Source organism: Arachis ipaensis, chromosome B4 (genome assembly GCF_059453495.1).
Source record: "Arachis ipaensis isolate K30076 ecotype BB chromosome B4, ASM5945349v1, whole genome shotgun sequence".
Taxonomy (NCBI): Eukaryota; Viridiplantae; Streptophyta; class Magnoliopsida; order Fabales; family Fabaceae; genus Arachis; species Arachis ipaensis.
The window spans coordinates 88,046,372-88,072,152 of record NC_142439.1 but is presented as its reverse complement, the minus strand read 5'-3'; the positions used below and the strand labels follow the sequence as shown (position 1 = coordinate 88,072,152).

General features: G+C 32.8%; 1 protein-coding gene across 2 annotated transcripts; it reads right to left on the bottom strand.

Annotated features, from left to right (window-relative positions):
- Positions 1–5,623: 5,623 nt before the first annotated feature.
- Positions 5,624–23,162, bottom strand: LOC107637859 (putative ADP-ribosylation factor GTPase-activating protein AGD15). Of its 2 annotated transcripts, none has more exons than XM_016341137.3 (8): positions 22,841–23,162; positions 21,723–21,781; positions 16,696–16,786; positions 16,269–16,323; positions 14,762–14,858; positions 14,491–14,647; positions 6,402–6,573; positions 5,624–5,928 (listed from the first exon to the last, which is right to left on the bottom strand). In XM_016341137.3, coding segments are annotated over exons 1-8 (684 nt in total). In that variant the 5' UTR covers positions 22,892–23,162; the 3' UTR covers positions 5,624–5,926. The 2 variants fall into 2 exon arrangements, with proteins under 2 accessions (XP_016196623.1, XP_020976963.1); XM_021121304.2 differs by lacking the exon at positions 5,624–5,928 and adding an exon at positions 5,940–6,151.
- Positions 23,163–25,781: the final 2,619 nt, after the last annotated feature.

Below are 25,781 nucleotides of genomic sequence, written 5' to 3'. Positions count from 1 at the left end.
ACATCATACTCCTCTTTAGGTTCGGCCTCCTTGTCCCTAGTCAAGGCCTTGCACTCTTCCCTTGGATTTATCTCTGTGTTGCTTGGAATAGTGTTGGGAGGTCTCTCAGGTACCCTCTTGCTCAACTGACCTACGTGTACTTCTAAGTTCCGAATTGAAGATCTAGTCTCTTGGATAAAGCTGTGTGTGATCTTGGAAAGTTCAGAGACTATTGTGGCTAAGTCAAAGAAGCTTTGCCTTTGAGAGGGCTCTTGCTGCTGCTGAGAAGGTTGGAACTGGCTGTTGTTGAACCTAGTTTGATTGGTTCTACCCTGATTATTGTTGAACCTCTGTTGGGGCTTCTGTTGCTCCTCCCTCCAACCAAAATTAAGGTCATTCCTCCATCCCTAATTAAAGGTATTTGATTAGGGGTCATTGTTAGGATTTTTAGAGGAATTTTCCATGTAATTAATGTCCTCCATAGTGGGCTGAGCAACTTCACAAGCATCCCCTTGAGTGTAGCTTCCATTCAGGCCGTAGGATGCATCTTAAGTGTTGACAGTTGAAACCTGCATCCCTGCCAAGTGCTGAGAAATCATGCTAATCTGCTAGGACATGATCTTGTTCTGAGCCAAGATGGCGTGTAGTATGTCCACCTCCATGACTCCTTTCTTTTGAGTGGTCCCAATGTTCACAGGGTTCCTTTCAGAAGTGTATAGATATTGGTTATTGACAACCATCTCAATGAGCTCGTCTGCCTCTTCGAGCATCTTCTTCATGTGTAGGGAACCACCAGCAGAGTGATCTAGTGATCTCTTGGCCATATCAGAGATGCCATCATAAAAGATCTGCAGCCTGGTCCATTCAGAAAATATGTCAGGAGGCACTTCCTGATCATCTGCTTGTATCTCTTCCAGGCTCCATAAAGAGACTCTCCATCTTTTTGTCTGAAAGTCTAGACATCTACCCTAAGCTTAGTCAGCTTCTGAGGTGGAAAAATTTGGTTAGAAATCTTGTGACCACCTTATCCCATGTGTTCAGGCTCTCCTTGGGCTGAGAGTCAAGCCACTGCTTTACTTTGTCCCTTACAGCAAAAGGAAAAAGCATAAGCTTGTAGACCATTGGATTCACTCCCTTCGTCTTTATAATGTCACAGATCTGTAGGAAGTCAGAGATGAATTTTTTGAAATCCTCTTACGGGAGTCCATGGTACTGACAATTCTGCTGTACTAGAGTGACCAGTTGAGGTTTAAGCTCAAAATTATTTGCACCAATAGCAGGTATAGCTATACTGTGCCCGTAGAAGTCGGGCGTTGGTGCAGTGTATGAGCCAAGCACCTTCCTTGCTTGCTCCCCAACGTTTCCATCATTATCCTCCATGGTGGATTCTTTGACTTCCTTCTCGAAAGTTTCCTTGAGATTCTCTCCGGCTTTGTAAGCTTTGGTTTGTTGTAAACGCCGCCTTAAGGTCCTCTCAGGCTCAGGATCAAAATCAAGAAGGGGTTCCTTGTCCTTATTCCTGCTCATAAACAAAAAAGAAACGAAAAGGTGGGAGCCTCTATGTCAGAGTATAGAGAACTCCCAGTGAGATATCCTATGTAAAAGAAGCAAAGTAAAACAAAGTAAACAATTAACCTAAAAAAATCGAAACAACAAGTGAGAAAATGACTTAAAAAAAATTTAAAACTAAAAAGACAATAACCCTAAAATTTTTGAAAATAAAGAGAAAAGAAAAACCCTAACAGGATACTAAACTTAAAATTAAAAATTATATGAAGATAAATAAGAAAAAAATTCAAAAAATAAGCAAAATAGAAATCAAAAATTAAAAAGGAAAAACAAAAACTAAAAATACCTAATCTAAGCAACAAGATAACTGGTAGTTGTCAATCATAAATAATCCCCGACAACGGCGCCAAAAACTTGGTGTGCGAATTGTGAACTCGCACAGCTTAACCAGCAAGTACACCGGATCATTCAAGTAATACCTCAGGTGAATGAGGGTCAATCCCATGAGAATTGTCGGACTGAGCAAGCAATGGTTGTCTTGTTGGACTTAGTCAGGCGAATTAAAAAGGGGTTTGGTGAGTGCAATTCACATACAGCAATAAACAATAAAATAAAGAAAGCAATAAACAAGTTGGTATGAAAACATTATGAGAAAACAGTTAAGGCTTCGGAGATGTTTACTTTTCCAGATTAAAATGTCTTACCAACTATTTTAACAATGCATGATTCATTTTATGGCAAACCATAGGTGTCTAAACCCTAATCTCTTAGCGATTTAGCCTCCTCTAACCTTCATCAACCGCCACTCTCATGGTCACTTAACTCAGATTAGAGGGTGAAGTTCAGAAAACTAGTTTATACCACGAAGGCCCTGATCACCCCAAACCGGCTGAATAGATGTTACTTATCCTCATCGGTTCATGTAATTAGCCATCTAAGATGAGTATTTTCAAGCTGTAGTTCAAGCGAGATAACTCTTTTGAGAATCACAAGAACTCATGTAGAAAAGGGTCATACTCTCGTTCCACCCAATTTATAAGATTAAGAACGAAAATAATCCTTAGAGTTGAATCAAACATAAATTAAAATTGAAGAATAATAGTTCTAATTCATAGAAATAAACATAACTCCTAACCTTAACCAAGAGAGGTTTAGTTGCTCATACTTATAGAGAAAACGCAATTCCCTAATGATGCTTGATGCAAGATCCTTGATGCCCCCAAAAGGGTGCATCTTATTCCTTTAAATACTAATCCTAGTAATAAATGCTAGACCTAAAAAAATATTGTTCGTAAATAAATATTACAAAAGGAAATAAAATAAAACTAGGGAATTCTAAATCCAATTGAAGGCCCAAAGAGAGGTTCGGTAGATGGCACTTGGTAGACGGCAGCGGCAGTGAGCTCAAAGGGGGAAAGGGTTAGAACTTCGGTAGTCTCTGGGATAGCGAGGGTGGTTTGGCCAAAGCTAGGAAGAACAAGAGGAAGGAGAAGAAGAAGGAAAGAGGGCGATGTCGCAGCGGCTCTGTGGTTGCCAGCGGTGACAGAGAAGAAGAAATAGAGGTAATGGTGGGTGGCTATTGGGAAGGGCTAGGGTGCGACTGATGCATGAGCATCTTTCCTATATTTTTCTAGTGAATTTGCATTTAATTTGATTGAGTTTAATTAAGAATTAATTATCTTTTAACCACTATGAATGCTACTTTGAGTCGTGTGTAATTCTGTTTATTTTAGGTAGCATTTGGTTAGATTTGATGGAGTTTCCGTAGAAAAAGAGAAGAAGGCTATATAGGGCAGGAATGGCTTAGAGGATGGAGAGGAAGCTTGCACAAATGGAAGGAGCACAAGAATTAAAGGAGATGACCAGCGAGGAGTGACGCGTGTGCGTACCTGACACGTACGCGCGACATGTGAAGAAGACCATCGACGCGTACGCGTGACTGACGCGTACGCGTGACATGCGCCACGTGCAGGAAACGCAGAAAACGCTGATTGCTATAATTAATTTTGATTTAAACTTTAATTTTTATAAATAGGAAAATATATTATATTAGTTTTAGAAAATATATTTTAAATTAATTAGGATTAGATATAAAAGAGAAAAGAAACTTCTCTTCTGGATTATTCCACCTCAACGCAATTTACAGTTTACGAGAATCCTAGTTTTCACTCTTTTTCATGAGCAACTAAACCTCCACTGTTAAGGTTAGGAGCTCTGTCTATTTGTATAGATTGATTCTATTATTTTTGTATTTTAATTCATGTACTGATTTATAATTTAAGAATTGTTTTCGTTCTTTATCTTATGAATTTGAGGTGGAACGAAAGTATGACCCTCTTTCTAATTGAGTTCTTGTATAACTTGGAAAAGCTCTTTACTTGAACAACAGCTTGAAAACAATTTCTCCTAAATTCTAATTATCTGGACTTAACGGGATACGTGACATATAATCTTCTTATATTTGGATAATTAGGATTTTTGTGGCATAATAACTAGAATTAAACTTCACCCCCTAATTGGAATTAATTGACCAAGGAATTGGCGGTTGATGAAAGTTAGAGGAGACTAAAAAGGTCTAAGGAATTAGGTTCTAGTCACATATAATTTGCCATGAATTAAATCTTGCATGATTAAAATAAATTAATAAAAAAAAATCAATCCGAAAAATAGATAACTCTGAAGCCTTAATTGCCTTCTCCATATTGTTTTTCCAACTTATTTACTTGACTGTCTTCTGATATTCTGAATTTACTGTTTAATGCTTTTGAACTTTCAAACACTATTTTCTGCTTGTCTAACTAAGTAAATTAATCAACCATTGTTGCTTAGTCCCTCAATCCTCGTGGGATCAACCCTCACTCACCTGAGGTATTACTTGGTACGACCCGGTGCACTTGCCGGTTAGTTTGTGGTTATAAATTCCGTACCAGCGACCAAAGGGAAAGAGAAGAATGTAAGAAGAAGAAGAATGAGGAGGGAAGGGTCTAGGTGGTGGGTTGACGGCGATGAAGAGGAGGTTGTGATGGTGGTGGTTTCGGCGGTGGAAGATGGTGGTGGTGGTGGAGAGAGAGCGGGAGAGGGAGAGAGAGAGAGAGAGAGAGAGAAAATCGAATGAGGAAAAAGAGGATTCACGCTTTAAATTTACGGCCCAGTTACCATGAAAAATCATTGCGAGTCACCAAAATGCACAGTTTCACATAGTTGATTTACCGTCCGGGTTATCCAACGGTAAATCCGACCCTAAAGAATGCGCTAATTTATTTTTGTTTTCCTTCAAATATTACCGGCAAATTTACCGTTGAAAACATAAATCTGCCGGTAATTACTTAATCTTACAAATTTGATGTCGTTACCGCCGGTAAATCCAACGATAAATTTACCGCTATTCTGCGATGCTAAATTTAACGTTATTCAACGTTTTTCTTTTAGTGTGTGATCCAATTTGTGACACTTTGTAATCGTAAGAAGGTTTGGATAAATATATAATATCTAAAATTTTTTTATTATCTTCAGTTTAATCTGAATCAAAATTATAGCTTAAGAAAGCTCAATGCAAATAAAATTCTTTGTACACTTTTTTTTAAAATTGATGGTACTCTCAATAATTTTTAAGAACTAGATGTAAGCATGCATTTTAGCTGAAACAATATACATGGTTGTGTAAATATTTTGAACTCTTAACTCCTTGATTATATTTCACGTATTATATTTATTTTAGTTAAAATGTTCTTAATTATGTTTATAACACCATCTGACAATAGCTCAGAGTCATTTTTGCAGTCGAAAAAGACGAAATCATTATGGCTCATTTTCATAAGTTAGGATCACGATCGAAGATAGGATTGAATTTTATACCATTTTTTCTGGCATCAAAAGTGAAAATTGCTCAAATCGTTTTGTTGCTATTGTCATACACAAATTTGTAATTTTTCTTATGGAAATATTTAGTAACAAAAAATAATTAGCTAAAAACAACTAAAACTTATCTTATTTAGTATCATCAATTATTACAATAATTAATGAATGATAAATAAGATAAGTTCTAGCTATTTTTTATGTTCTCCTAACATAATAATCGTTTTTTTTATTACTGGTTATATTGGGAAATATTTTTTATTTTTAAAAAAATAAAGTATCTGAATTATTGTTCCCTCTTTATAAATAAGCTATTTTGAAATTCTAGTTTAATTAGGTAAGTCATGCTACATACGACCACTAGCAAGTCTTCCAGATGAGTTTACAAAAATAGCTGCGATAGTACAGATGGCATTGTTGAAAAAATCAAGGAAAAAGAAGAGCATGCACCAAATGAATGCAACTTCATTATTCTGATGCCAAATTGTAATGTGATCAACAAAGATAATCTTTTGGCACTTGCTCCAACTATGGCTGCTGTAGGACAATCTATTCATCGAATTTTCGCCATTTAATTCACACCTCCTGCAAAGATAGAACAATCTAAAAATATATCTAAAAATTTTACAAGTTGAACAAAATATAGTAAAACAATCTATAAGTAACTCGCTGTTGTTATTTTCATGCTACTTTTATACCAATCAAAACACAATCACGAAAATAAAGAAAAGCATCGGTATTTTCCTGTTATATTCTCCAAAAAAATTATTTACAAAATCATAATGTTCTTCACCAGCTTCCAGTTGTCCTACAAAATTATATTGAAACTTCAAGTGTAAGTTGTTATAACGATTAAATTTGAACTAAATAAATAATATAAATTTGAAAAGACCAATAGCCTTAATAATTAATCACATTAAAATTTTGCTCAAGATGTAGCACCGTACGTCTTACCCGTTTTGTAATTTACTATTTAGTTAGTTTAACAATAATTTCCTCAATTTTGTTTGAAGAAAATAATATATAAGGGTATAAGAATAAAGTTTTTGATGTCTCACAATCAAATGTTGCCCAACTTGAGAAACCTTGTTTATCTTCTTGGACAGAAAGCAAGGCAAAAAGGTCAGCACTGCCATTGCTCTTTCCTATGAACTTATCAAAATCAACTGATGAAGATGCCCTCTTAATTAACGGTGGAGCTGAACTCTTCTTTTGCACAACTAAGGAACCCTGAAATGAAGGGACAAAATCTAAGCTTATGAAAAGTATCATATAATTTTTCCTTTTTTTTTTTTGTATTGCATATTTGAGTTAATGAAATAAAGTAATACAACTGAAATTTATAAAATAGAAAATAGAAATTACTATTATAATTTATATTTAAATAATAACAAAAATAATATGATTAAGTGATAAAATTATATATAAACTCAAATTTTAAGAGAAAACTATAACACACTAAAATATATTATAAAAATTAGAAGAGATCTTACCACTCACAGCTCAACTCGTGTTTTGCTCACTCTATCAAGAAAGAACACGACGTGCACAATTTTAATCGTATAAAGTCTTTCTTTTTAAGAATATTCTATTGTATAACAACTTAACTTTGTATAATTTTGTGAGCGCATTCCAATTTTTCTTTTTTTTTTTCGTTAAGATAAACGACAATACCAAATCTATTATTGTCAAGTGTAAGTCAGCAATAACATAATTGTTGTCTATCTCATTCACTTGTCATGATTAACTCCTACGTATTTTCCTTCAATTGCATCTAATCAACTTTTTGTATTTAAAATGCCTTGATCTTTAGTGGAAGATTAATATCATAAGTCTTTGATATCACCTTTTAAATATCAAAATGAGGCAACTAAAATTTATAGATAAAAAAAAAGTTAAAAAGAAACTATAATCTATATTTAAATAATCATGAAAATAATATAAGTAAATAGTAAAATTACAAATTTTTTATTTTTTTTTTCAAAAGAAAATACCGAAAAGAGATTTTACTAATTTGTTTCTCTCTAATTACACTCACACATACACACTTCGATATTAAATACCGATTTTACTATACATCTAAATATTTTTATTAATCAAATTCAATCAAGTTGATCTAAATATATTGGAATGCAAAATGAATAAATTGTGTATTCGTATTGGTATTTGTTTATATATATATAGGAGTACGAGAGTACATAATAAATTATATTAGGTATAATATCCCCCCTCAAGTTGGCAGATAAATGTTTATCATGCCAAACTTGGAAATGAGATTATTGAAGTGAGTTAGAGTTACAGGCTTAGTAAACATATCAGCTAGTTGGTGTTGTGTCCGAATGTGAATGAGATTCAGGAATCCTGCCATCACTCGCTCTCGAATAAAGTGACAATCGATCTCGATATGCTTTGTTCTCTCATGAAATGTGGGATTCGTTGCAATGTGGATGACTGATTGTGAGTTACAAAAGAGCATAGAAGATGGAATGTCAACTTCAAAGTCAGAGTGAAGGCCTTTCAACCAAGTTAATTTCAGCTGCCACTTCTGCCATGGCACGGTATTCAGATTCAGCAGAAGACCTTGAGACAGTGTGTTACTTCTTTGATCTCTAAGAGATAAAAAATCACCAACGAAAATGCAGTAACCGGTAACACTTCTTCTAGTAGTGTCCGGAAAACCTGCCCAATCAGCGTCAGCATATGCCATAAGTCGCAGTTTTGACTTGGCAGAGAAGAGAAGGCCTTGTCCCACAGTCCCTTTTAAGTACCTCAGTAAGTGGTGGAGAGCAGTAAGATAAGTGGTGGCTAGTTTGGATAGAAATTGACTCAATGTGGAGACAGCATATGTGATGTTAGAGCGTGATATTGTAAAGTACATTAGCCTCCCAATTATACGCCTATAAGTGGAAGGATCATGCAATGGGTCCCCATCAAAGGCACTCATCCTCAGATTTGTCTCCATAGATAAGGAACTTGGCTTAGCACCAACAAAGTTGGTGTCTTCCAATATGCTCAAGGTGTACTTTCTTTGGCTAAGGACAATGCCTTCAGATGATCTTGCAAGTTCCAGCCCCAGAAAGTATTTTAAATCACGTAAAACCTTGAGTTTGAACATAGATTCTAATAAGTGTTGTACCTTGCACATTATTTTCTTGGAGGAGTTTGCCAAGATGATGTGGTCCACATATACAAGTAAGTAGACTATGTTGTCACCTGTGCTAAAGGTGAAAAAGGAGTATTCTCTCTTGGATTGTTTGAAATTGTGGCTCAATAATGCTGAGAAAAATTTAAAGAACCATTGTCTGGATACTTGTTTCAAGCCATAGATGGACTTATTCAATTTGCACACAAGATTTGACTCCTTGGTCTTGTATCCAAGAGGCAAATCCATATAGACTTCTTCAAAGAGGTCACCATTAAGGAACGCATTATTCATGTCTATTTGTAACAAAAACTAGTTATTAATGGCTTCTGGTGATAGAAGAACCCGAATAGTAGTTAATTTGGCTACTGGAGAAAAGGTGTCTTTGTAATCTATCCCAGCTTGTTGTGTATATTCCTTTGTGACCAACCTCGCCTTGTATCTCTCTACTGATCCATTAGCCTTACACTTTACCTTGTATACCCATCTACAACATATAGTGTGTTTTTCTTGTGGGAGAGGTGCCAAGGTCCATGTGTTAGTTTCTTCCATTGCCTGAAGCTCTTCATTCATGGCTTGTCACCATTCTGGGTATTTCACAGCTTGGTGGTAGAAAGCAGGTTCAGGTATGGTATTTTCATTGGCTACAAAATTTATGTATGGTTTCGTCAAATGTTTGGAATTGGTTATGGTGGCAACATTATGGCATTGGTAATCATGAAGATATTGTGGAGGTTTATTTAGTCTAGTAGATCTTCTAAGGATAGGTTGAGATGGTTGAGGTTCAAGGATAATATCATGATTGTGATCAGGTGTTAAAGGTATTGTTGGGTGATGAGGGTTGAAAGTATTGGTAAAGGATTGCTGAATTGGTGCTGAGCCATGAAGAGAAGTGTCTTGGAGCATTGTAGGCATCACCACATCTGGAAAATTATCCACAAAAAGGAACTGATCAGCTGGTAGCTCACTGAAGGAAAATACACTTTCATTGAATGTGACATTTCTGGACATGAAGAACTTCTTTGCCTCTAAATCATATAACTTGTATCCTTTATACCCTGAAGGATATCCAACAAAAACTGCTTTTATAGCCCGTGTAAAGAATTTGTTCCTCTGAGATATTAACGTGGATGCATGAACCAAACACCTGAAAACCCGCAGTGCATGATAATCTGGTTATTTGAGAAATAATTTCTCATATGGTGAAGTGTGCTATAGGCCTGGACTAGGCATCCTATTCACCAAGAAGGTAGCAGTCAGAATATATTCTTCCCAGAATTTGATGGGTGCCTTGGACTGAAAAAAGAGGGCTCTTGCAACATTAAGTAAGTGTTGATGCTTTTTTTTTTCTACAACTGAATTTTGCTTGGGTCTCTCTACGCATGAAAATTGGTGAATTATGCCCTTCGACGGCAGAAAATCAGTGAGTAATAACTCCTTGGTATTGTCTGATCGAATCTGTTTTACATTAACACTGAATTGAGTTTCCTCCATGTTAACAAAATTCATAAGAATATTAGTAGCATTGGAGTTTTATTTCAAAAGATAAGTCCAAGTAAATCTTGAATAATCATCCACAATTGTGAGGAAATATCTCATATTATTGTATGTGAAAGTACGATAAGGGCCCCAAATGCCACAGTGAATCAATTTAAAGGCATTATTACATAAATTATTTTGTGACTGGAAAGAAAGATGCTTAAGTTTTGCTAAAGGACATACAGGACAATTTGAATTATTGTATTTGATGGGTTTTAATGACAAAACAGGACTCAATTTATTCAAAATCTTTTCATATGTGTGACCCAAATGAGCATGCCAAACATCACTACTAACAAAGGACGCTTGATGACAAGAACCAGTTATGTGTGTGGAAGGTGATATGGAAGGTGATTGCAGCACAAACAAATCATCTAACTCATCACCTTTGCCAATCACCTTTTTGGAGATCTTGTCCTATATAATGAAAGAGAGGTCAGAGAAGGTAACCATGCAATAAGACAATTTTTGTAAAGAACTTATAGAAATTAAATTCACCGAAAAGAAGGAATAAAAATGACATTGTAGATGGTTATATGGGGCTAAGAATGACATTGCCCGTGGCTAAGGCCTTGATTCTAGTTTGATTTGGTAGGGCTACAAAATGATTAAGTAATGATTGTGGGTTGATGAGAGTAGTGAAGGAGTTGGTTATGTGTGTGGTTGCCCCTGAATCAATGATCCAGGAGCTGGACACTGCCTTTTGATTCATGTAACATGAAGAAAATATTTCACCTGCACAGATTTCAGGTTCTATGGCTTGCATTGCTTGCTGAGTTTGAAGCAATGCCATTAATTGATTGTATTGTGATGCTGTAAGTGAGAATCCGTTCCTTGGTTGGGAATCTTGATTTTCTTGGCTTGGCTCGAGCTTGTCGACAGGATTCACCTGAGCGACTTAGTGAGTATTTCTGCTCTATGAGTAGCCGGGTGGATAGCCATGCAGTTTGTAGCACTTTTCTTCTGTGTGGCCAAGATAGCCACGGTGTGCACATTGAGGATGGTCTTTCTTGCCTTTCATCTTAGATCCAGAAGTTTTCATGATTCCTGGAGCTTGCTTCACGGCAAAAGCCATGTGTTGAGGTGGTTGATATGAAGTGAGTGCTCGTTGTTTCTCCTCTTGCAGCACTAGTGAAAAAACTTTTTCAATTGGAGGCAGGGGATCTAAGAGCAGAATTTGGCTCCTCACATTTGCCAATTTGTCATTCAAGCCCATGAGGAATAGCATCACATACTCTTGATAAGAGGCTTAAAGGTGTTGAGTTCTTCCCAAAGAATCTTCAGCTTTGTGAAGTACTGTGAGACAGTGAGAGATCCTTGAGTCAGTGTCATCAGTGATTTCTTTAACTCAAAGATTCAAGGCACGTTGCTTTGGGAGAACCTAGCTTCCAGATCTTGCCATAAAAGTGTAGCTGAGCTAGCCTAAATCACACTTGCTGCGATATCTTTTGAAATTGAATTTAGCAACCAAGTAGTGACGATATCATTGGTGCATTGCCATGTTTCTGCAAGCACTGGATCAAGAGCGGGGTCTGATTTTGGGAGGGAGCCATCAATGAACCCAACTTTGCTCTTTCCACTGAGTGCGAGACGCATTGATCGGCATCAAGAAGCATAATTGTCTTCTTGAAGTGGTTGAGACACCAGCATGAGGCCTGGGTGATCACTTGAATGAAGTGTATAAGCGTCAGGAATTGACGAATGTAGCATCAAAGCTGGAAGAACCGCTTGTGACGGAACTTCATTTGAAAGGGACATCATTGCTCAGAAATTAGTTAAGAAGAAATCGAAGAATAGAAAAAATCAATTGAGGAAAAGGAGAAATCGATTGAGGAAAAGGAGAAATCTAAGTGGTTATGATGTTCGTGGCGAGAAAATTGGAGAATTTTCTTACCAGAGAGGGAAAAAGGACAGAAGCGTAAAAGTTCTCATCTGATACCATATTGGGATGCAAAATGAATGAACTGTGTATTCATATTGGTATTTGTTTACAAGTAGGAGTACGAGAGTACATAACAAATTATATTAGGTATAATAAAATACAACAAAAATCAATCACATAATATGCGTGTGAATCACACACTTCTTTTTCTTCGTGTTTGTTCTTCTTCGCATATTTTTTCCTCATCGTTATTCTTTCTATTATTGTTGTTGCTATATTTTTTTTATTTCTTCTTACCTTTCTCTTCCTCTTCCTCTTCCTCCTCCAATAAAAAATTTATTTCAGCTTTTTTATTTCATTTTTTCTTTGTTTAATTTTTGTCTTCTCTTTTTTTCTTGATTTTATTCTTATTAAGAGGTGAAATAAGAAGAATTATGAGAAGGTAAAACAAGAAAGGGAAGATGAATAAAAAAAAGATGACAGTGATAATGATGAAGAAAAAGAATAAGAAAAGGAGAAAAATTTTAAATTGTGCAAAATTTATCATAAAAATAATATCGAAATATTTTTAACCGTGACACAAAAAATTTCTTAAATTTGATATTAAAATTTTTTAACCGTGATACAAATTTTTGTTAAGAGGGTGAAAAAAAGAATAATTATAGAAATGTGAAGAAGATGATGAAGATGATGATGATGAGGAAGAGGAGGAATTGTTTTGAATTGTATAGAATTTATTAAAAAAATAGCACCAAAATTTTTTAATCATGGCACATGTAGTTCGTTAATTTTGACACCGTAATTTCTTAACCATGACACAAGAAATTTTTTAACCAATTAAAAGTTATTAGAATATTTCTTAACTTGTGATCTTTTGAAAACTTCTTGTGTCTTTCACAAAAAATTTCTATACCATTTTCAATCAAAAAATATTTTTTTATTATTAAACTAATTAAGTGATATTAAACTCATATATAAAGAGTTTAACCATTTTCTGTGTCATTTGTAATAAATTAATATATTTTTTAGTTTTGAAACACATTTATTTATTGAGTTAAGGTTTTGGATTTGTAGTTCTTTAATTTTTTTTTGTGTTATTTATCAAAATTTTCAATGTCATTCTAATAGATTTTTTATGTGATTAACCAAAATTTATGTGTCACTTTTGTAGAAGAAAATGATGATGGTAATAATAAAGGAGAAGAAGAGAAAAAAAGGGAAGAGATCAATCAGAAAAAAAAAGTATATGGGACCAATTAGTGGTATAGCCAATTGTAGTCTACTAGGGTAAAATAGATTCCAATAAAAAAAATCCCAAAAAAGAGTCAACCTAGTTTTATCCTAATTCCCTTGACAGTATACAATCAAAAAACTAACTACACAAACCCTAATCTCTCTCTCCTCATCCATGTGAAAAATTATAATACCTCCCCACATTCCTGCCAACCACCACCGCAGGGTGCAGCGCCGCCAACTACCGCTGCTCCCTCTGTTGCGAATCCCAGCACCTCCGGCCATCATTGGTCCCACCTCGCATATAGCCCTGCTGAACATCGCATCTCCCTCTGTCATGACGTGCAGTGCTTCCGACCACTACGCTTCCCTCCCTTGCGTTGCATAGCCCAAGCAACCACTGTAGTTCCCTCCTCGCGTCGTGCAGGGCCGCCGAACGCTGCATCTCCCTTCGTTGCGACATGCAAAACCCTCCTTTTTCCACATCTTCCTTTGTTTCTTTTTCGTCTGTGTTGGTTTTGGATGTTTCTTTGTTTTGATTTTGAATGATTTTTTTAATAGTTTTAGATGTTTCTTTTTTTAGTTTTTGAATGTTCTTTTTCCAATATTTTTTGGATATCTTACTTTCCGGTAATGCAGTTTCCTTTGGTTTCATTTCCACTTTCATTCTCATCTCCATGTTCTTGCTCATGGCCATCTTTGAGAGGTTCTACATATCCTCTTTCTTTTTCTCTTCCTCCTCTTCTTCATCCTCCGCTACCACCTCCTCCAGTAACCGCCCTCACCTTCACTCTCACTTCGGATTCAACTTCAAGCTTACTCATCCATCTCCGAAAGTAATAAGTCTTTGACTTTCTTATTAGCTTTCGATCACCTTGTTAATGCATTCCAACTATATTTGCTTTCTTTCCTTCCTCTTTCACTGTTTCAGACTTTCTCTCTTCACTTTAAACAACTGTAGCGGTGGCTAGTGATGATGGTAGAGGGATAGATGAATGACAGTGACAATAATAGGGTTTGATTTGACAATTAGGATTGAAATTTGGGAGCTAGAATCAGGTTAAAGATAAAATTGAGAAAAAAGTTTGATTAATTTTTAATTGCTAAAAATTTAATAGCATGATTAATATTAAAACTCATTTTAAAAATTAAGAATATAATTGATTCAAATTAAATGTTAAAGATAATTTTAAAAATGTTGAAATAAAAAACATATTTTATTCTTATATTATTTAAAAAAATTTATTATAAATATGAATATAAAATTATTTTATATTTTTATATAAATAATTAATTAGTGATTATTGTTATTATCTTTAACATAATTGTATTTGTATTGTTTATAACTTACCCCACCATGAGCTCTTGTCAATGGAGGCAGAACTTGTGCCACGTGTTTGGAAAGAATGCTTTCTTCTAAAGAAAGTTTCCTACTAATGTTCTTCGGGAAATAATTTGTAGCTCCACTAATTAATCCTTCTTTTGAAGCCCACTTTTTCTCCACATACCTGCAATTCCATGAAAAATTATTAAATATAATCGTCTAATTTCAACTTTCAGGTGATGTCTTTAAAAGTAAAATAAAATCTCGGTACTAAAAGTTTCAAAGTTTAATTGTTTACTTGGAATAAATAAATTTCTCAATTCCCATTGTGCTTCTGTCGAAATTGGCGGGCAGCTTTGCCTCCCAATCCTTATTTGATTTCTCATTACCCATAACTACATATGAGACATGTAAATCAAGAGACTAGTTTAGTAGGCATTAATATAAGATATTCAAAAGTGAAATGAAAAGAAAAAATTTAAAAAAAGAGCATGTGTAGAGCATTAAAATGGATTAAATCTGTAAAATTATTTTATTTATTTGTTTAAATAGATAAATTTAAAATTTTTATCTTTATAATTAGATGTTTAAATTTTGGATTAAAAAAATAACAGATTAAATAGAAAAATCTACAAACTCAACAAGAATGACATTTAATTTTTTTGTATTTTTTTTAAAAAATTAACACCTACGGTCAATATTTTTTTTTTATCTAAATTGAAAACTCAACCCATCAATTAAAAAGTCATTGTTCATTTATGATTTTTGAGTCAAAAGTAATATTTTTTGTTAAAAATTTTTTAAAAAATAAAATAAAAGGATAATTGAGTCCCGCCCATTTAATTTATTAGGCTAGTCATAAACGGCTAAAATTAAAAAATTATAGTTAGTAAAAAAAATAAATTTAAACGGATCAGTCTATTTAATCTGTAAATTTAAGCGGGTTAAATTTGAATGGACAAAATTAATCTATTTGATAGTCTTATGTGTGTATCTATATATATTGTATATAGAATTTAAAAAAAAAAAAGACAAATACTTCTATCTCTAATCATTTTCTGTATCTTTAATTACAGAGTATTAGTTAAGAAAAGGCTTTATATATATTTAAAATTAATAAGTACAATTCATTTTGAGAATCAAATATTAAAATGAAATCCTCGTAAATGGAGTTTAAAATTTTACGAACCTCTTCCATAAGAATCCTAAACACACTAAGAAAATAACAAAAGGATTGCATAAGTTGAGTAAATGGTCATATTAGTCTTCGAAAGATTATACATTTTTTAAATTAATTTTTGAAAGATTTTTTTTAATTAAATTCGTTTTTTAAAAATTTTAAGTTGATCATCACATTAGTTTTTTTTGTCATTTCCAATATTCATAGTATCAAAGTTTACTGATATAGTACGTTAAGTGACATCATACTGACCACAACATATATTTGATTGTCTTAATTAGCTGCTAACATGGTAAGTTTATGCAATTAGATCAAATTAATCTTAAATTGAGGGAGATCTTGAAATATTAAAATCTCTCAATTTTCGAGTTAATTTTTACTAATTTCATAAACTTATTATATTAGCAGCCAATTACGACGGTCAGATGTATACTGTAGTATCACTTAATATGTTGCGCTAGTAAATATGTTAATGTCATGAATAAAGAAAATGACGAAAGGACTAATTTAATTAATTTAAAATTTTTAAAAGACAAATTTAATTAAAAAAATTTTGGAAACCATCCAATTTGAAATTAAGTAATTTTTTAAAGACGAATTTAACCATTTACTGGTGGTTGCTTACATTGCATGAAAGAAACCTGATCGGGCAACCATGTATCCAAGGTTGTAGATCGCACCTAATCGCACGTAAAATCAGAAGGGATATAATCAATTATCGATACATACACTAAACATATATATGTGTGTATAAATTAAGAGAACGTATATCTAAGGACTACAGTAAGACAAATTTTAATCATACAAATAGTGGCTTATTTGCGGCTTTAATTTGCATGACCAAGTAGAACCACTGAACCTAGCAACTATAAGCAAATGGTAAGTAGATAGTTCTGTAGTTATTATTAGGCGAGGATAATTCTCTGTTTGTCTGCTTCCAATTCACTGTAATATCATGTTGTATATTTGTCTAAGTCTCAAGCATATATAAAAATAATCTCAATAGATCAGAAGAGAACAAGTTATTAGGCTAAAAGCTGTCGATGAAAAACCTTGGATATATGCACTCCAAGACCTCGGTGTATCCCGGAACATTGCATGCAAATGAATATCCCTAGGTTCACACTCGCCCATCGTGGTGCCCTAAAAATTTGTAAATCAAGTGTTGCAATAATTATAAACTAACCATAATTTAGAATAGCATCTCTTCCCATTAAGTAATTTGTGAACATGCATGTGAAAATACTCCTTTACCATACGATTCACGGAAAAATATAATGCTCTTTGAACATTAAAATCACTATTTGATATTGGGCATATATAGTCTTCATTCCAAAAATTATAATATTGATTTTTACTATTATAATAATAGAGTAAGGGTAGCTTAGGCTTTTTTCTTGTTCTTTAGTAATATAATCTCTATTTCTTCTTTCACAAGCAAAACTCTCTCTCTCTCTCTCTGTGCTACAATTGCTTCTAATGCGAAAAACTTTCTTTTTTCATTCTATTTTCATCTTAGCTACAGTTACTTCTAATGGGAGAAGCTTTCATAGTATCTAGAGTCAGGTTCTAGATATTTTTCTTGGAATTTCTTTCATTCTCTTTCCTGTTTCATCTGTATTTTCTATATCAATCAATCTTTATCTGCATCATGAAAATTTCACTCACAGACTTTTTTTTGAAGAAGTCTATTCCGGTCCTTTGCTTACTAAAAAATTAGATGATAAGGATTTTTTAACATGGAGACACCTAAATCTATCTCATTTGGATTCTTCTAAAATTCCAGAAGAATTCATGGTTGATGACACCAAGAAGACCAAGACTAAATCAGAAGAATTCAAGAAATGGAGATTAGATAATCTCACATTCTACTCCACCTGGCTTGTTACTTCCATGACAAATACTTACAAGAATAAGGTTTTACATTTCACTCGATTTCATCAAGTTTGGGATTACATCAACAAGATGCGTATAGATTCTTCAGCTACAAAAACTTCAATTGAGATCTGTAAAGAAGACAACTTCAGTAAAAAAGTATCTTTCAAAAATTCAAAAGCTTGTGAATTTCTTATCCTCTCTTAGTTACTATGTTCAAGTAGATGATCATATCCAAGAAATTCTAGATGGTTTAAATGAAGAATACACTAATGTCAAGATTGGGAACTATTAGAGTTGTTGAAGCTGAATTTTTTTTGGTGGCTTATAAAGATGTGATTGAGAGGTTTAAGAAATTTGAAATTGGCATGCCTATGAGGCTATGACCAATCTTGCTCGATCACAGTTTCAATTTGACTACAACAATATTAGAGGCTTTAATGGTAGAATGGGAAGAAGTGATAGAAATGGAAGAAGAGGTAGATTTTTGTTCTCAACTCCAAGTATTCAGTCCCAGCTATGTGGAAGACAAGACCACTACGCTATTCCGACTTGAATCCAAATCTACAACAATCACAATAACAACCTCCACCAGCTCAGATTTCCTATACCAATTCTCATCCTCTACTACCATCTTCCTCATTCCACCAACCAAGGTTCTTTTTTTCTACATCATTAGTCGTAAGTGGTGGTTTTTGGTATGCAGATTCTGGAGCTAGCCATCATATCACTTCTAATCACTCAAACCTATTAAATTCTATTCAATCTACTAATGATCAGGATCAATTATTTGTTGGGAATGGTCAATGTACACCTGTTTCATCCTTATTGGTTCTTCATTTCTATCTGATAAACATTCAAAAATCAAATTTCTGCTTAAGAATTTATTACATATACCATCTATTACTCACATTCTCTTAAGTGTTTCCAAATTTGCAAAAAATAACCATTTTTGTTTGAATTTTGACCTAATAATTGCATTGTTCGTGATCAAAACTCACACAAGATTTTTCTTCAAGACACTGTTAGAAATGACATTTATGCTTTTAATGAACTAATTGTTCCTAAGACTGCTATTCTCGTTTCTTTTCCTTTGAATTGTAATAGAGATAGCTCTCATAACAAAAACTTGGCCATAACAAAAACGGCTTTGATAGTTAATTCTAGTAAAAATTTTACACTGAGTTGTGGCAACAAAGACTTGGCCATACTACAACACCTATAAGTTTTACAAGTTCTTAATACATGTGCTTTATCTGCAGCTTATGGCATTCATTCTTTACTTATATGTGAACCTTGTTCTAAAGCTAAGATGAACAAACTTTCATTTGTTCAATCTGATATAGTTTACTCTACACTTTTAGAATTACTTTTTTGCTGACATTTGGGGACTAACCCCTGTTCACTCTAGATCTAGATTTTATTATTTCATCATTTTTGTTGATTCTTGTACAAAATTTGTTTGTTTGTATTTGTTAACCAATAAATTTCAAGCTCCACAACATTTAAGAACTACAAAGTCTTTATGAAAACTCAACCAGGTGTAACTAAAGACTCTTCAAACAGATAAAGGTATGGAGTTTTTATCTAAAGCCTTTACTGATTTTCTTGCTAGCCAAGGAATCATACATCGAATGTCTTGTAAGTGTAGAACAAAGACATAGACATATTACCGAAGTAGAATTAGCTCTTTTGGCTACTGCCTTACTCCCAATATAATTTTGGGTAGATGCCTTTAGCAGCACTGTCTTCATTGTAACTAGATTGCCTACCAAGATTTTACACAATAAAAGTCTCTGAGAGATTTTTTTTGAAAAAATTTCATACTATCATCTTTTAAAAGTCTTTAGATGCACTTGTTTTTTATTCTTAAGGCCACATAATAAAGTGAAATTTGATTATAAATCAAAAAAACTTTTTCTTGGGTTATGATAATCAACATAGAGGATACAAGTGCATGAATATGGATGGTAAGATTTATCTTTCTAGACATGTGATCTTTGATGAAAAAGAATTTCTTTATAATAATTTGTTTCAACAAAAATCTGTATTACAATCTCAATCTTATTTGAACTCTAGTGCCGCTAATTCTTCTATTATTAGTTTTGATTTTAATTTTCAGCCACTAACTATTCCATCAACAACTAGTACAACATCTCCTCCTACATCTGGTCCTTCTACATCTATGACAAATTTTGTCATTGGACATGATGATGCTAACTCTTCACCATCTTCTTCTACTATCTTTATTGATACTTCAACATCAAATACTATTGATAATTCTAACACTCATTGTGATATACCAATGCCTATTTTTAACATTGAGATTTGCTTACTATTTGAAAATTTATCTCATAGTACAAATACTGGTACTGTTCAGAATTTACATTCTACTTCTAATACTCATCATATGCTTACAAGATCAAAAGCAAAAGTTTAACTCCTAATTCCACTACAAAAAATTCAGCTCCTATTGATTTGGTTCATCAAATTCATAAATCTGTACAGAGTTATTACATGTGATCATTGGAAGAATGGTATGGATATTGAGATGAATGCACTTCAAAAGTGTCATACTTAGGGTTTGGTATATCCCCCTCCCAATGCAACTATCATTAGTTGCAAATGGGTGTATGCAATCAAAAAGAATCCTCAAGGTAACATGTTGAGGTACAAAATGGTAGCTTAGGGCTTTCACCAACAAGAAGGCATAGACTTTAGTGAAGTATATAGCCCAGTCATTTATCCATCAATAGTTACGGTAATTCTTACTATTGTATTGTCTCTTATTTGAAAATTGAAACAATTTGATTTTGATGACGCTTTCCTTAATGGAAAACTTGATGAACAAGTCTTTATGTTACAACTTCTTGGCTATGGTAGCCCTGATGATATGTGAGTTTGTAAACTCAATAAAGCCCTTTATGGGATCAAATAAGTTCCAAGAGCTTGGTTTTAAATACTTGTAGCAACTTTAAAAGACTTTGGATTCACTAATGCACGTTCTGACTTATCACTCTTTATAAGACAGATTTTCAATTCTGTTATTTTTCTTCTTGCATATGTTGACGATGTTGTTGTTACAAGTAGTGATTCAAAAGAAATTGAAACATTTATTCAAGACATTAACAAAATCTTTCCACTAAAGGATCTTAGGAATTTACATTATTTTCTAGGTCTTGAAATTACTGATGCCATCTTCTAATCTTCATGTTTCACAGCAGAAAAAGGAGCATATACTGCTGTGAGAGTGGATCAATAGAGAGGAATATTTGTCGTTGATCTTTTAAGCTATCATTAAAAAGTGCAGAAAAACTATCATGAAATGTGTGTACCCTAAGCCTGAACAAAACATTTGATCCCTTATTGACATCATCTTGAAAGACTTTTAGTGAAGATTTCATATGAGTCAGAAGAAGAAGCAGGGGTAGGTAGTTGTTACCTCAATTTCTTTTAAATTCCCTTTTTAGTGCATCTATTTGTCATCGAATGATATTTTAGTACATAGTATTAGGACTTCAAATAATTTAACATTTTAAGTTGTTTTCTTGCACTGCAACTATTACCTAATATTATGATACACTTTTGTTGGATTGCAACTAAAAGCTAATGAGATTGTTGTCATATCACTTGCATTGGCTTCTCAAAGTTTGAATGTGAAACAATATGTAACAATGTTTGTGCTCTGTTAATAATATTCATAGATTGTTAATTGTTTTGTTAAAATGAAGCAAATTTTACTGATCTTATTTTTATTAGATAGATATTGTGTTTGTTGGTTATATCTAGACAGTTAAGTCTGTGACTTATAATCCTCCTTGCTGGTATTTCTAGGTTGAATATTGGTGATGATATTCAATTTCAGTTGAATACCAAAGAAACTAGGTCTGTTGACATTATGTGTTTTGATCATAAATTGAGTCTAAAACCTGCAGTTAACTCTTTCACTGAGGATTTTAAGAAGAGTTCCATGTGGACATGGAAAGACTTAATTTTCTATAAGCAAATGTCCAATGAAATGCTACTAGACTTTGAAGAAACAAAGAAATAATGTTGCACCAATGTTGCCAAATTTTATTAAATTTACCATGCACTTTGCTAGTTGCTTTCAAAGAAGTTATGATTTGAGATTGATGAATAAAATCATTTTCATTTATCTATAAATTAAATTAAAAAAAAAAAAAGTGATGATGAAATTCGTTACTTGTTCCGGCAGTCTGCACATTCCCTATTTTCTTGTAGCTTCATAAGTCCTTCTAAGATCTGCAAATAGTGACAAGTGGCATCATATAAGAAACAAAAATAACTAATAAAGGTTAAATAATCCATCTGTTCCTACACCTCTGATTTTGATTTAAATTATTATATTATCATAGAAAATTTAATTCAATCTAAGAACTAAAGCCAAAAGCATGACCAAAAAGTGAAAAAGTAAATTGGTTTTAACCCCATAAGAATAGTGATATTTATTTGCACACCTAATACGTATTTATTTTTTATCCAATATAATTTAAAGGGGTAAATCAAAAGTTAAAAAGAATGTGCGAATGATGAAATGAGTGTTACAAATATCAAAAACACAAAAATACTATCAGCAACTGTCTAATTATGAACTACAAAAATTAGAAATATGTATCTGCATATATACGGTAACAATTATATTATGTATACATTAAAAATCAATAATAAAATCAGATATTTATATAAAATATAAATTAAAAATAAATTAAATAATATATATTTATATATTAAATATATAATAATTGATTTAATGATTAATTTTTTTATCAGGTAAGATTTTTTATATACTAAAATATGTAATGTGTATCTAGTTATAGTTTTTTCTATTTTTTAAAAAAAAAATTATTGATAGAAATGACTGATGTAGCATTATTTCATTAAAAAAAATAATAAAACTTGTAAAAGTTACAAACATTTAACATAGTTATAAATTATTTACACAAATTGTCAATTAAAAATTTTATAATAATAATACAGATCAGACAATTTTTACCCATGTTAAAATATCATTTTCTGTATCATTAGTATATTTTAGCAGAACAGAACGGTTTGAGGTTTAGTATAAATCGTAACAAGTTTCCATCCAATATCACTTGTTCTTGACTTCTTAGCTTGTTGATCAACAAAGAAATTAAATAAAATAGGACTTTAATTAAGGACACAAACCATGTATTAAAAGATGGAGCGACTTCAAAGTTCAAAGCACCCAGCTCAAAAAATTACACAAAATCAAAATTAGAACTTACAAAACGATATATATAGTTGAAAAGAGAGAGGGCAAAACAAGGAGTAGCAAGAAACCTTGGTATGCTTGGCATTAAGCTCCTTGGAGATTGAGGCTTTCCCGTTCATGATTCTTGCAATGCCTTCTTGAGGGTAACCAAGTGAAGACGAGAAAGGAAGGAAAATTGCTCAAAATGGATGAGAAATGAATGAAGAACGAACTTGTTTAGTTATTTATTAGTTTGCCTTAGATTTTGTAGAGAGGCGAGTTTTGTGACTAAGGGAAGTATCCCCTTGCTGGCGGCACTTCCAAGCTTTAATTTGATTTGCAACATGCATCATCACTGCCTCTATCCTTGTCGCCTTTTACACGTCAATTTAGTTGGAACCACCAACTCAAATCAAATCACACACACCCCTCTCTGTCCCCGCAAAAATAAGCATTTAATTATATATTAAAATTTGGATTAATAATGAAATTAGTCTTTGAAAGATAAGACATTTTTTAAATTCATTTCTAAAAGATTTTTTCAATCAAGTTGTTCCTTCAAAGATTAGAATTAATCATATCTGTCCTTTAGTTACTCTACTCACAATTTTTGTCAACGATTAATGATATAAAATGTTAACTGATAACATACATGACACAACATATTCAATTGGACGTTAACTAAATATATTTAAGAAAATTTATTAATTTAGTCACTAGGTCATATTGGGAATAGATTTTTTGTAATTAGGAAAAATAACTAAATCATTAAATTTTCATAAATATATTTAGTCAATATCTAATTAGACATATATATATATATAATTAACGTTTTACAGTATCAATCTTAAAAAAAAATTGTTAATAGAGTGACTGAAGGACAAATATGATTAATTTGTAATATTTGAAAGACCAATTTGATTGAAAAAATCTTTCACGAGTGAATTTGAAGAATATCTTATCTTCCAAGAATTAATTTAACTATTAACCCATTAAAATTTATATGAATTTCATATGAGTTAGTTTATGAAAATTATAAATCTTATTATTTTCAACAAAAATTTATAGAGATACATGCGGAATGCTTATAAACAAAGTGAATATTCAATTTAATGGTTATCTATTTTCTATGAATCAAAGACATGAAAAAGACATAAAATTTACCACTACAAAAAAAGTGCTACTTACCGGCGATTTTTTTATGATTAACGGCGGTTTTAAACCACCGCAAAATCAAAAACTGCGGCTCACTGGACCACCCTGGTTATAGACACGGGGATTAGGTTTGGCGGCAGTTTCCAGCAATCGCTGGTATAACTGCCGTTAAATCAGTATTTCATGGCAACCGTTTAGAAAACCGCCATAAAATGCAAGTAACACAATTTTCTGCATGTTTACCGGCAGTTTTAAACCGCCACTATTTACTTCGATGTTTCCAAGTTTACGCATGTTTTGCAGTAGTTTTAAAGCCGCCGCAAGATGAAACTTTTGATTTCGAGCATAGTTACCAGTGATTATGAACCACCACAATCTTGGACATATTTTTCAAATTTTGGGACACTTTTTGGCGATTTAAAACCGCCGCTAAATTAGAAAAAATTTTTAAAAAATAGGAAATTTGGGTTTTTCTAAAAAAATCGCATAATTTTTTTAAAATATTATAAAACTATTGTTTTTTGCTTTTTAGATTTTTTATTATTTTAAGAGTTAATATTTTTAATCTTAGACTCTAAACTTGAGGCAAAAACAAAAAAATTATCTGCAAAACAAAAGAATATATTCATAAAAATATCAAGAAAATAAATCTCTTGCAAAGAGTTGCATAGTCTAATTCAAAAAAATGTTTGCTTCAATCCAAAATATCTCCAATCCTAATATATTATTTTTCGCTCTATCATTCATGGCCATCTCATCCCTGCAGCGATCTTTGGTGGCAGCTCCTCACCCTGCTGTTGAAATAGCTAAATCAGAGCACTCTCCATCGCCTGCCTCTTTTTCTTTTCTGTTGTTGCCTCATCCTCCATCGCTTTCCTGTTCAACTTCTCGGCTTTCAGCTCTACCTGCAATTCAAGAAGCTTCCTCTGGGTCTCCTCTACTTGGACTCTGTTGCCCGGCAGATATGAATTTGGATCGAAGAGATGACTAGGAGTCGGTCCGATTCCCACACCACACACTCTACCCGATTTCTCTTTTCCGAAAATCTCAGCAATGGAATCATTTTGAGACAACACTCTAGAAGACTCATCCTATTGCTTAATCTCCTCAATTCTTTCCTACAGACACAAATTACCAAATACATTCATTTTGTTGATAGGTCCATCTCATGCCAAGAACACGCCAAACAGGATGATTAACTGTATCACTCTCATCATAGTAAAAAAACACACAAATATGAATGAAAAAAATTGGTTTCAAAAGTTATTTACATAAAACAACCAAAATAGAGAATTTGTTCCATAGGATGCCAACCACTATAAAAAGAAATAAGGGATAAGTGAAACTGAATTATTTCAATTCTATCCCAAATGTTTCTAAATTACATTGAAGTTGAAACTGTTTAAAAACATCTGAGGTAAATTTGCAACAATAATTAAAAGTAAGCAGCATTGGAAATTGTAAACTTCTTTTGGTCCAGTTTGACATAGGGGATGAAATTGTAAGTGAAAAGCTGATGAATTAGGATTAGTAGAAACTCATCTTTGAACATTTTATTACTGTTTCCAACCCAATATCAAACCAATTCATGAATTAAACTAGTAAACTTCTTTTGGTCCAGTTTAACATAGGGGATGAAATTGTAAGTGAAAAGCTGATGAATTAGGATTAATAGAAACTCATCTTTGAACATTTTATTACTGTTTCCAACCCAATACCAAACCAATTCATGAAGTAAACTATTCAGTAAAGAAATAAAAAACAAACAAAATATAGAAAAGTAAACTATTAACCTATATGAGACCATAATTTTATCGATCAATTATAATTAATAAGTAGTACTTACACCAATTGCTCTTGCTTTATCATTGATAT

What these genes read in the sequence shown, in the direction of transcription:
- LOC107637859 (XM_016341137.3), bottom strand. Translation starts at nt 22,891, where the DNA reads ATGAACGGGAAAGCCTCAATCTCCAAGGAGCTTAATGCCAAGCATACC. An exon ending in TTAATGCCAAGCATACCAAG is followed by an intron (nt 21,782 to 22,840) that starts GTTTCTTGCTAC and finishes CACTATTTGCAG; the next exon opens with ATCTTAGAAGGACTTATGAA. An exon ending in TTGGAGTGCATATATCCAAG is followed by an intron (nt 16,324 to 16,695) that starts GTTTTTCATCGA and finishes ACGTGCGATTAG; the next exon opens with GTGCGATCTACAACCTTGGA.